Source organism: Triturus cristatus, chromosome 4_2 (assembly GCF_964204655.1).
Source record: "Triturus cristatus chromosome 4_2, aTriCri1.1, whole genome shotgun sequence".
In the NCBI taxonomy this organism is placed as follows: domain Eukaryota; kingdom Metazoa; phylum Chordata; class Amphibia; order Caudata; family Salamandridae; genus Triturus; species Triturus cristatus.
Genome location: NC_140586.1, coordinates 325730509 through 325743938, shown reverse-complemented (window position 1 = coordinate 325743938; position 13430 = coordinate 325730509). Strand labels below are relative to the sequence as shown.

General features: G+C 45.3%; 1 protein-coding gene across 5 annotated transcripts in view; it reads left to right on the top strand.

Annotated features, from left to right (window-relative positions):
• Positions 1–13430, top strand: part of SWT1 (SWT1 RNA endoribonuclease homolog) — a 976200-nt gene that overhangs the window by 322280 nt on the left and 640490 nt on the right. For all 5 annotated transcript variants that reach the window (XM_085601694.1, XM_085601692.1, XM_085601689.1 and 2 more), the window contains one exon: positions 7046–7105. In XM_085601694.1, coding sequence (XP_085457820.1) covers positions 7046–7105 — 60 coding nt within the window. The remainder of the gene's footprint in view (positions 1–7045; positions 7106–13430) is intronic.

The window sequence follows — 13430 nt, the reverse complement described above, 5'->3', positions numbered from 1 at the left end:
ATTTGCTGGCACCGTCACGTGATCGGGCTAGAACGCTACTTTATTGGTTGGTCATGACGCGCAGCATGTACGCGCATCGGGGACGCCATAGTGACGCCGGAGTCACGCCTGAGTCCAGCCCGTCTGCGCCCGTCCGCGCTGAGGACGCGCTGGGCGGCTGGACTCTGGACTTGAATGGGGTTGCGGCCTCCTCACGGAGATATACGCATCAGGAGATGCTACGCCTGAAACCTCGCTATATGAGATGTTCACACATCTTTGAACCAGACGATTTTCCTCGTCCTCTACCATGTGATTGTCACTATACGTGTCCACCGGGCAATCCCGCTTCCTCCCCCTTTTACCCCCCATGTAATCTCCCTGTCGTTAATAGCCCCAGGACAGTGGGAGTAGAAGGCATATTGATCAATAGTCGCTCCTTGGTCAAAAATAAAATAATGTTTAGAGAGATGGTCTTGGATAGAAAGCCGGCATTAGTGTTTATCACTGAAACTTGGGCTAAAGATTCATCTGGCCCCGATCTGATTGAAGCGGTCCCGGAAGGATACTGCCTGGCCAGATTAGATAGACAGGGACGAATGGGAGGGGGGATAGCCATTCTCTATCAAGATCACCTGCAATGTCACACAGTGCCTGTACCTGATCTTCAGGATGGCGTTCAGGCTTTCTTTTTTGTGATAAAGGAAGGGCGTTGACCCTTTTCAATGGAATACTATTGTATCGACCTCCTGGCCCGAGGACCAACTTCTTGTGTAATCTTCTGCACTACTTGGAGCCCTACTTTGGTCGAGAAAATCTTTCCATTCTTGGGGACTTCAATTACCATTTAGAAGGGCTTGATCTAACAGATACTTCGTGTCTTATTGATGCCCTGGCGTCTTGTGGACTCACGCAGCGAGTCCGCGGGGCTACCCATCGTGCAGGCCATATTCTAGATGGTATCTTCTCCAACGACCATCGTTTGATCGTTAAGGATCCGGTACATCTGTCCTGGTCCAATCATCTTGCGGTCCCATTCCTGTTGGAATGCCCTCAGATGGATGGTAGCAAAATAGGGAAACACACTATGGGAACTGGCAGAAACTTTAGAAACATCAGTGCTGATTCCCTTATTCCTTGGGCTGGTAGTCTCTCTACCGCAGGCTTGGATAGTGTCCAGACCGCGGTCGGCCATTTTGGACGGGTTATTACTGAGGCCTTGAATGAACTGGCTCCATTACAGACTCGTCGTCGAGCCAGGAAGAGACCCTCTGCCCCATGGTACTCGGAATCCCTTAGACTTCTTAGGCAAGAAGTTAGGAGGATGGAGAGGCTTTGGCATGCTAGCTGGGATCTTAAGAATAAGGAAGCTCATAGGCTCCTGGTCAGGAAATATAAGGCTGAGATAGTGGAGGCCAAACAAAACTATTTCGTGGCCATGACAACTTCCCTTTCCTCGCCGAAGGAGCTCTTCAGAATTGTTGACTCTTTGGTCAACCTACAAACATCTGATCCAGTCATCCCCTCGCAAGATTTGTGCGATAAAATTGCTTCCTTTTTTCACACAAAAATACAAGATATCCATCTAGCTCTCGAGATACAAAAAGCTTCGATCAGTGGGCCCTCCGTATTGGCTGAGGGGGACAGGACCACATCTGACATCTCCCCATTGAGTACTCTCGACTCCTTCCCCCCGCTGGTCCTACAAGATCTGGAGGTTTTGCTCGATAAAACTAATTCTGGCTCCCCCCTAGACATCTGCCCTTTGAAGATCATCAAGCAGTGTAGGGAATCTCTCTTACCGCCTCTACTAGAAATTATGAATCGATGTATGAGAGATGGCATCTTCCCCTTGGAGTGGAAGAGTGCAGTAGTTAAACCTCTGCTAAAGAAAGCTTCCCTTGATCCGGAGGTCCTAAAAAAACTTCCGTCCGATCTCCCTGCTCCCAGCCCCTGCGAAGATGCTTGAGACACATCTTAACAAGCATCTCGCTGCCTTTGTGGAAGGCTCGGGCTGCTTGGACCTTTCCCAACACGGATTCAGGAGGGAACACAGCACTGAGTCGGCCCTCACTATCGTGCTTGATAAGATCCGCACTAGAGTAGATGGGGGCCAGACCACCCTCCTGGTCCTGTTGGATCTAACCGCGGCCTTCGATACCCTCTCCCCCTCAATACTTATACTCCGTCTGAGGGAGGTGGGGGTGAAGGACGCAGCCTTAGATCTGATGACCTCCTTCCTTAATGGAAGGGAACAAAGAGTCAAGCTGGGAGAGTTCCTATCTCCATCCCGACCGGTGCTTTGTGGGGTCCCGCAGGGGTCGGCTCTCAGTCCGACCCTATTCAACATCTACGTGACCCCACTGGCCAGATTAATTAGAACTTTCGGGATGGAGGTAGTCTCTTATGCAGATGATACCCAGATCCTCGTCTCTCTCTCCCATTCAGATGTACCAACTGCCTCCAATTTTAGATCTTGTATGGAGGCAGTTGGTCAGTGGATGGTTCAAAATTCGCTTAAGCTGAATGGGGAGAAGACTGAGGTGATGGTGTTTGGAGGGAATCAGAACACCTGGTCAGCCAGCTGGTGGCCTGATTCGCTGGGAGTATGCCCTTCCCCCACGATATCTGCTAGAAATCTTGGGGTGATGATAGATCCTGCCCTGAATATGGGCGGACAGGTTAGTAGAACCATCTCTACCTGTTGGGGCCTAATTCACACCCTGCGAAGAATCAGGAAGTATCTTTCCCTACAGTCCAGAAAGCAAATAGCGGTCGCTCTCATCGGCTCACGACTGGACTACTGTAATGCGCTGTATGCAGGGCTGAATAGGAGCCTACTACAGCGCCTGCAGGTAGTCCAGAACGCCGCCGCCAGATTTGTTCTGGATGTCCCTAGACGCTCCTCGGCCACTCTGGCTAGGAGAACACTGCACTGGCTACCGGTCGAATACCGAATACGGTTTAAAGTTTTATGTATGACTTACAGAGCCATTGCAAGGAATAATGACATGGGAGTTGGTTCTATCATCTCCCACTATACTCCTGGAAGGGACTTGCGTTCCTCCAGGAAATTGCTCCTGACAGTCCCCCGTATACGAAGAGCCAAGTGGGGTGGTAGGGCTTTTTCTACTCTGGCTCCTAAATGGTGGAATGATCTTTCTTTGGATCTCAGGTCGTTGCCTTCTCTACAGAGATTCCGAAGCGCCCTCAAAACTTGCCTCTTCCTGCAAGCCTATGTGTAAGGTGGTATACTGATTTTTTTATCTCTTTTTAATAGGCGCCTTGATACCTGCGGGTTATTGTCTTGCGCAATATAAATTCTTTTCAATCAATCAATCAATCAATCAATCAGATACATCCCAGAGTAGTGATCTGATCCATTATATGGTTTACATGGGCCCTTGAACTAAGGTTTTTTTCTGCAGATATTTGACAGGGCTCCCACAAGTGAGATTTTTAGTAAAGCTTTCTCCACATAGTCTGAAAATGTCCCACAGTCCTGTTTTTTTGGGAGGGATGTTATCCACAGTAATGGGAAGGAATTCAGATGTGCTAGCCACAGCAGCTCTACTGCAAATATAAAAAGAACTATTGATGGACAATATGGGCAAATATGGCGCTGACAAGATCTATTGCGACTCAACAAATATTTGCTATACTGGGACTGGTAGTGACCCACAGGGACATGTACCAACAATGGGGTAGCATAATTCCTCTGAAAATAGAATCACAGTGCATACATTTGGACTTGTGCAAGGCTGAATAGAGAACTATGTATGCAGACAATGGCTGCCTCAGTACACCTCAGAACGTTTCAAAAAGTATGGGAACCGTAGATACAGTATTTCAGATTTGAATTGAATGATCTCTAAGATCCTGTGAGACTTTATGGAGCATAATCATCTGCTTGATCCAGTTGAGTCGGGATTTTGTCCTTCATATGGAACCAAATTTATCTTAAACTCTGTATTGTATGATCTTCAAATGGCTGTCGACAAGGACCACTCTCCCTGGTGTTAATAGATCCTTTGGTTTTCTTTGATACGATTATTCATTAAATCCTGTTTTCTAGATAAGCAGAAGGCTGTTTCAGGGGCACTTGCTTTGAGCTGGTGCAGTTCCTATCTTGATACCTGATGTCAAGCTGTGCATCCCCCTCCATTTCACTCGCATTTTCATCCATCGGTCAATGGGTACCACAGCGCTCATCACTGAGCACCACCTTATTTAATATCTAAGACTGCTCAGATGATCTATATTCATGGAGTTATCTTCATGAATTATGTGAATAACACCCAGCTAATAATTTCCATTGATCAATCCTCACTAGCACCGCCCAAGACCTTTCACATTTGTTGGCGTAACATTACTGCCTGGTTTACTCAGAATGCTATTAAATTGAAAGCATATAAAACTGAGATTCTCTGTTTCTCAACAGGCCAGACACCACGTCCACTTCCTTCAGATTGATGGCCTTTGCCAGGTGAATCCATCGCCACAGCTTCCTTGTCTGTGAAAAATCTGGGGTTTGATTTTAATATGGATCTCTCTTTGAATAATCAGCTTAATTAACGGTCTTGCTCTTGTTTTCATTATTGAAGACTTTACAGAAAATGTTTCCACTTCTTCCGACTCACATGCACCCACTGGCGATTCAGGCTGTACTATAGGAACTTCTTTTTTCTGGGCTCCCCTAATTACCTTCTCCAACTTCTACATGGTATCCAGACTGCTGCAGTTAGATTGGAGCTAGCTCTTCCTCGCTATTCTTCTGCTTCAGAAACCTTGGACAAATTGCACTGTCTTGCAGTGCCCAAAAGCATAATTTTTAAATCCCTGATTTTAGGGTCAACAGCCAATTGCAACTTTAAATACCAATATCACAGGAACAATTGGCTTGGAGATCTGGTTGAAACTATTCAGAAATCAAGGAGATTGATCACACCAGGAAAATCCCTAAGACTGTTGGTGAAGAACAGAAATCTCCATGTTCCTCTGGGGCTTAAATAAGCTAGATATGAATGCCCAAGAGATACTGGAAAGGTCAGGAATGATGATGGCTCCTCAGCGTAAAAAATACTTCCAACATCTATGCAGCTTCTCCATCTTTGCTCAGTCAACTTACTTACAGGGCATTTCTTTCCAGCTGGGCTGCAAGGCCCTGTAACTCCTGTGTACTCCTTCTCAGTGATCACCTTCACACAGGCTTTCAGTTAACTAACCCTTGTTATTTCTTCTTTCTTGCTCCTGTCTCTGGGCAGTACTGCTTCTTCTTACTTTAAAGCAAGGTGCATTAAAGAATTCAAGGCTGTTTTTCAAACCCTTGGTGAAGATCGTAGAAAGCAGGGCCCTGTCACTCTGTGCTGGATCATGCTGAGTTTCTTCTCAGTTTCAAGACAAATATAAATTCATTGGTCCACAGGCTCACTATTGAGTCTATGGACTCAACAAAAGTGCATGTTTTGTTCAACATTTAGGTATTCCTACAGTCTGCATGAATTGCATCTAGAGTCTTTGTGCTTATCGCTCCTGGGCTTTCCACATGGTGACGTCGAGATAAAGCCATCCAGAAAATGGTCAAGATTGTTAAAAGAAATTCAAGCTAGAAACCCTCAGCCACGTTTCCCTTGTTGCTGTGTGAGGATGAGTACAACACAGGAATGGGTAAGTGTTTCATTGTTCTAGTGGGTGGACAGATTTAGCAGGGAATGGATGATTATTCTCCCCTAGCCTACCAGACATTTACATTCTTACAGAGGGACCCAGGGAGAAAAGGAGCATGCAGGTTCTCACCCAGAAAAGCTACTGGCAAAGCATCATCTTGTGTACGCCCACACACACTGTCTGTAATAGTCATCCTGCAGTCTCATGCTCCCCTACACTTTAAGCATATGTCATTTCACACAATACACACTCTAGGATGGACAACAGCTATTAAGACGGGTTGCACTTTTCAGCGGAGAGATCAGTAGGTGCACTTCTCTCCAGGTGTACAAATACGAAAGCCTTATCCATGACAATAATATTCTGCCACCAACACTCACTCGAGTAATAGTCTGGTATCAAGGAGTAATAGCTAGCCTTGAGTATGGGTGGAGGTACACTTTGGGTACCACACCACAAAGGCAGAGTCATAGCATATGCTATGTTGTCCAGTGACACACAAAATATTGAAGCACTTCCAGGTAACTTGAAGATTGTGAAGTCCATTGGGGTTAAACATCAGGCAGGGCAAGCCATCAGGCTGTTTCAAGTTTTGATAGGACTTGTGTCCCTACAGGTTCTCCTCAGTTGCTCAAATACATTTGAATGTGAAACATTATGACAGATGCATGGCCGGGCTCTGTTTCCCAATAGGGAAATAAGCCTCCTTGACTCCAGTCTCTGGTACAAGCTTGAAAGTTGCTTCAGACACATTTGAAGGTAAGCCATTCCCTGTGCCTGGAATGTTTGTTTCTTCTTAACTTTAATATGTTTTACAATAGCTTCTGTTTTAGATATTCTTCTTTTACCTGCATCCCTTTGTTTGAGGAGCATCCTTTATACACTCTCTAAAAGATGGGCTATATTTGTGTTTGATAAAAGGTGCTTGCTATGCATTAATAACTGTACTCCTATCTGTGTTTATTTCAAGATAGGTTCATTTTAGTCAATATGACCGAAGATTTCAGAAAAATCATCTCCCCTTACATATCCCTATTCTAAGTCATTGTACATGATATATAAATCCCAAGTGGCCACAACTGGTGACTGAATGTTTGAGATCAGGCTTAATGGGAGGTTGGTAGAAGCAGGTTTTCTGAGGCTGTACAAGTGGCATGGCGTGACATTATTGAAAATTATTTTCATCTAAAAATGCAAAACACAGTATTGCTTTGTCCCGCCATCTTAAGTCAGATTTCTTATATCTGTTCACTAAAATGTGAAATCTACTTTAAATTCATAATTTACCTTGAATTGGCTACTTTACATAACATGTGCATGCTCTCTCTTGCTGCGTGAAACCGTTTCGCTGTTTTAAATGTAAGGTCCTCACTGATTTCTGTGGTTATTCTTTTTCCAGAAGTCTGAGGCTGCTGATTTATCCTCCCCCCTTCAATGCAATGAAGATTCAGAAGAGGAGGTAGGCTTAATCAAACTGTTCAATAGTCTTAAGAAAATAAAGTGTGGTGTTTTACATTTAATGATTGTTTTGTAGTCATGAATACCCATCAGACATGATCAGTTTTAGAGCCAATATTTTGGCCCGTAGCTATAGTAGCCCTGTCTCATTCAATCAGCGAATGCTGAGTTTTATGAAGAATTTTATGATTGCAGTTAAATGCAGCTATGGCACTTTTGACATTCTATTGAAAGAAGGGCATCCAAAACAACCCCAAGTGTCATAATCTTATCCTGTTCTCAGATTTCAGTACTTCCAAACAGGAATGACAGAAAGTTATGGCTGTGAGCCTGACTTGGAGTTTGGCGGATGGGAAACATGTGTCCATTCCATCATATCGAGGATCCAACCCTTCATGGGCAATGTGCTAGAGCTTGTCCAATAGATAATGATCTGTCTCTTAGCTGCAATAGCACCCAATCTGAAAAACCTTTTCCCCATGAGCCCCCTCCCCTTTAAGGGAGTAGATCCAGCAAGCATTGTTTTATTGTAGTTGTTTGACCGTCTTTCATGTATCGCCCAATCCTGCAGGTAATCTCCTTCTAGAAAGCATGTAAAACTGGACAGTTCATGTGACATGTAGAAAGTCTGCTTCCTCCACCTGGCACATCGAGATTGTGCTGATTTGCCTTGGTAAATTGTATTCAGTTTAACAGGAGTAATGAATGCCATTTGGATATAATTATACTGTATTAGTTTGAAACGTGTATTGCTGGACACAGACTTCACCTGAACACACTGTCAACCAATCTTCCTCTTGTCTCGAACTTTTAAGGCCTCGAATGGTTTGCCTGCCCACAGAGCTCTGTATATGTTAGAAATTAAGTGCCTACTCCAGGGTAGGGCCAATAACATGATCATCGTCTGTGTCTGTGGTGAGGTTTCCAGAAAAGAGGTCCATATTCTCCTATCTATGTGAGCCAGTTGTGCGTATTGCAGAAATTGGCCACCACCATCCCAAAGTTATCTTGTGCTCCTTCAACTGTCTACTGCCATAGTGTTAGCAATCTGACCAAAGGGGTAGATACTCAAAATCGACATTTCCAGGGCGAACGGTGGGAGTTTGAAGATTGTCTTGAACAGCCTATCCCATATGAAACAGACATACCTAATTACATAAGGTAATTGTCTCGGGGCTCCCCGTCTCTTCATCAGTAGGTTCTGCAGTGCTCCCCCTCTTTTCGTGCATTTAAGTACCTCTTCTCCCAGTTGACCAACTCGTCCAACGAATGCAATGCATCTTGTAGATGTGCCACCATGTAGTACAGCTCTAAATCTGCAACTTCCAGCTCACCTTATTCCCATTCTTACTTCAAAGTATCTAGTTTGACCCTTCTCCTTTTACTTGCCCAGATCAGTTCCACCAATAAGTGATTTAAAACTACAAAAAACTGCCTTGGAATCATGTATATAGCCCCTTGCTATATATCTAAGCATCTGGGCAAAATGCCATCTTGGCAAGTGCTACCTGACCCATTACCGACCGCTGGAGTGTGTTCCAGAATATAATTGAAGCCTTAAATCCATCTGTCTCGCGTCCTCTATTTAGTCTCTCACTGTCTGCTTTATTCATGGAAATCCTTATGCCTACATATCTGAATATCTGCCCTTGGCTATGCACCGACATCCAAATCCCGAAGTCCCCCTATCCGAAATAATTGAGATCTTGTGCGGTTGATTTATATAATCCGGATGCTTCACTGTATTCAGCTAACTGGTGTTACAGGTTTGGAGCAGAATAAATCAGGTGTCTTAAGATTTACTAAGGTGTCGTCAGTATTTAGAGACGCAACGCGTGTGGTAGCCTCCACTTGAATTCCTTAGCATATTAGTGCTTCAAGTAATCTACAGGCCAATGGCTCAATCACCAATGCAAATAGCCGACTGCAGCTCTTATTTGTTCCACATTCCATTCCGAACTGCTCTGAAATAGCTGTTTGGACCCTGGCCACTGGTTTGGTCTATAACAACTGTACTCATTTAATGCATGTCTTTCCCAGACCCATTGTTCACAGAACTTCCTACAGGTTGGCTCAACAGACTGAATCAAAAGCCTGTTCAGTGTGTAGCAGGGCCAGTGCATATTCATCATCTGCCCATGGTATGTTGGAAGCGTGTCAGCCTATGTATGTTGCTTAATGTTTCTTTGTGCATGAATCCACATTGATCCTCATGTACAAAGGCTGAGATAACTAAAATAAGTCTGTTTGCTAACCCATTGCTGAAAATGTAAGTATCTACGTTTAAAATTGATGAATGGTATGACAACACCATCACTGGCTCTCTGTCCATTTTAGCGATAAGTACGGTCTGAGCTACCCTCATAGTTTTGAGCTGCCAGCTTTGTAGGTTTCATTCCTTATGCCTAGGACAGCACTTCCCAAACGTTTTAAAACCACAGGCCAATTTTTAGAGCAACAAACTTTCGCAACCCTCCTAGCTTTAATGCACATGAGGTGGGTGTGATTTTTTTTTTTTTAATAAATATGCATAACAGCAATTTGTAAATGTCATGACCTTGACCATGCAGATGCAGCCGGCACGGGAGAGGGGGTGGGGGTGGATTCAGGAGTGGAATGGGGGGGGGGCGCTCAATATTAACTTATTACAGTTGAATTCTGACATCACAATGCCTGCTGCCAGAGCCTGCACCTGAGTGGAAAGGCAGGTCAGGTAACTGAGCATAATTAAAGCAACTGTTTATTTATTTTTTTTAACTTATTTTTATTGGCATTTCTTATATCACAGTTCAACACACAGACAGTAGATAAATCTACAGATAGCGCCATCCTCTAGGTCAACATGCTCTTACAAGATATATCACCACAAGGGGGCCCCAGTCAGTGGTTTGCATGTTTATTGCCGTACCGCAGTTCAACAATCAGGTGAGAACTTACTTACCTCAGGATCTGAGTGTACAATGATATCTTCCATTACTAAATATTCATTTCATTTGAGTCTTTCACATTAGTGGTCGGTCGCTTCGCAATAGGGTATGACAGAATAGCACAATATAAAAAATTAAACATTTTTAAGGAAAAAAGGAGGTGGAAGGCCCACCGGGGTGTAGCAAGCGAGAGGGGAAAAAGTTCCCTCCCCAACATTGTCCAGCATATTCCTAATCACTTGTCACCACAACAAACCATCATGGCTCAATGTCATCACTGGGGGTATCTTGCTCCCCCTCTCCATCCTCCTCGCTAGTGTGCACCAACTGTTCCCAAGACATCATAATTTTCTTACATTAATCAGCTATGGGCTTTTCCGCACTCCTTTAGCTTCCTCTCAGCTCATTGCTCTACCCTCAGCACCCGCCCAATTAATCACATACTGATTCCAGTGTTCAACTTTAGGTCCCTGTGCAGATTTCATACTAATGAAATTCTGCGCTTAGCAAGACCCAGGGCTAAGTCGATCAATCAGTTCCCAACCGTGCGTTTCTGTGGACGAGAAAAGAGTCCTAACAAACACACCCGGGCCGTAGATGCCAATTCCCTCCCCAAAACTTCTTTAAGTTTAAAAATAATTGCATCCCAAAAAGGGTGTATTGTTTGGCAATCCCAGAGCAAGTGCATGAAGTCGGCGTCAGGGTGGGCACATCTCGGGCACTTGCGCATATTCCTCCGTAAGTGATGTTAAGTTAGTGAAGGGTCACGTAGGTCATATGGATGACATTAATTCGTTTATATTGAAGGTGTGTGTTGCGAGAAATCTTCAGGGACTGCAGGATTTTACCCCATTTAGCATCAGTGTGTTCGCCTCCTAATGTCCTTTCCCATCTCCCTCGCAAGCCACCCAGTGAATCCATGGACACAGTAAGCAAAGTGGCATAAAACCACTTCACCTGGTGCCCAGCCGTACCCAAGGTTATCAGTGCATGTAAGATTGGGTGGGTCTTAGGTTCCTCCCTTCCCTCTCCCCACGATTGTCCAAAAGTGTGTACTAAGGCTTCATAGTGTAAGAACTGTCCCGGAGGAAGCCCACTACACTCCACCAGTTCCTCAAAGGGCAGAAGGCTTTTTTCCAAATAACAGTCTCCTACATTTTCCACCCCCACCTGTGTCCAAGACTCTAGTTGGTATTCAGGAAATAATGAGATGGGAGTACCGTGTGGTAAGCCCACAAGGGGAAGCATAGGAGTATATCTCAGGGCCCTTTTAACTTTATCCAGAGATCTCTTGCATGCCTGTAGCTCAGTGTGCTGTAACACTGAGTGATACGGGGAGTCGGGACTAACAGTTTAGGTAGCAGCAAGCGGGGATGACCATCCGGCTCCAAAAAACATATTCCCTCCTCGTTCACCTCCCCCAACCACTGCGCCAACCAATGCAGTTGGGCAGCCAGCATATAAAACTCAAAGTTTGGAACTCCTAGCCCACCTTCCGTCATGGGGCGCTGTAGCTTCCTCAAGAAGACCCTCAGGTGCCTACCGTCCCACACTAATTCTATCAGTAGCGAGTTCAGCGGGCAAAACCAGCTCGGTGCCATCAAGTCTGGGAGGTTGACAAAGTAATATAAAAGCCGGCGTAACATTACCATTTTGGATAGAGAAATCCTAGCCATAATAGGGAATTTGAGAGTGCGCCAGAACTGAACACCGGATTTGATTGACCTCACTGCCCTACCCAAGTTTCCCTCCTTCAGATCTTCCAGGGAGTGGAATACCTGGATGCCCAAGTACTTAAAGGAGTGGGAAGCCCACTGTATTTCCAGCTGTAAAGCCTCCGGTCGGGGTGGTGGACCTGTTATAGGAAACAAATACGTCTTAGCCTTATTAACCCGGAGACCGGATATTTTCCCGAAGCTCTCTAGAATCTGCATTGCTTATGCAGTGCCATTGACTGCATCCCCAAGATAGATCAACAGGTCATCCGCGTAGAGTGAAATAGTATATACCCGAGTGCCTATCCCAAGGCCCAGTCCAGCTCCCCCTAGTTGGGCCCTTACTGCGAGCGGCTCTATTGCCAAAGCGAACAGGAGGGGCTAAAGAGGGCACCCCAGTCGCGTGTCGCGGAAGATCGTGTAATGAGCAGAGATTGGCTTGCTCGTTTTGACCCTTGCAGTTGAAGACGCATAAAGGAGCCACACCCACTTCACCCAGTTGTTCCCAAGGCCCATTCACAGCATGACCTCAACGAGGTATTCCCAGGTCTATTGACAACACTGCTGCCCGCTGGTCCCATTAATGTTCCTCCTGGTACAAAACGGAGTAGAGTCTCTGAAGATTCTAAGAGGTACAGCGGGAAGGAATAAAGCCATTCTGGTCCTGGTGAACCAGGGCTTTCATGTGGGGTAGCAACGTACGTGCCAGGACTTTACTAAGGATTTTAAAATCCAGGTTTAATATTGAAAGGGGTCTAAAATCCATCACTCTGGCAGCTGTCTCTTTAGTTTTGGGGAGTGGAATTCACAAGTGCATCCTGTATTGTACCAGGTTATTCACCCCTGTCAAGTGAATCAGCATAGACAATCTCCAGCCATGGCGCCAGACTTGTGGTAAACTGCTTGTAGAATTCCACCGGGAGACCATCAGGTCCCGGCGTTTTACCTGTTGCCATGTCTCTAATGGCCGCCCGAATTTCGTGCACTCACCGGGCCTCCCAACTCTTCCTGTGTCTGGCGATCCACAGCATGAAATGGCAAGGGGTCTAGAAAGTCCTTAATAAGGGACGGGTCAGCTGCTGCCACGGCAGTGTACAACCTCTCATAGTAACTGTGAAAAGCACTGGTAATATCGTCCAGACTATAGAGAAGACAGAAAATGTTCTAGTGCTGGCTCGAACCTGCTTTAATTGTAAGATCTAGCGGCAGCATCTCTGTTAGTGCTCCTTATTAGAAACTGTAGACCTTTTTATTTTGCGCCGAACCTTTGGTCTTTTTAAGCTTAAAGAAACTGCATTTGCAACATTGTACTTGAAATTGTGAAAATTGTGTAATTTTTAATAGTGTCATTTTTTATTGTCATTTTTAATAGTGGCGAATTCTCATTTAAAAATCAAATCTTGCATGATTGTGACACTTACTTAGACAGCGTGGTTAGCACTCATCCGACAGAAGTGTAATAACACCTTGGCGCCCTGGAGTCTCCCCGGTCCACCGCCAGTCATTAGCGGACTGTTTGTTGTGGAGGGAGACCCCGGGAAATAGCACATACTTCGAGGTGACTCACTTCCTGGCAGGGCCACTCAGAACCGCCATCTTGGCAAGGTTAGCGGTCTAGCTTTTCCTCTATCAACCAGGCCGGGCACTATAAGGGGAGGAAATGGCGCGTGTGCGCAGCGGGCGC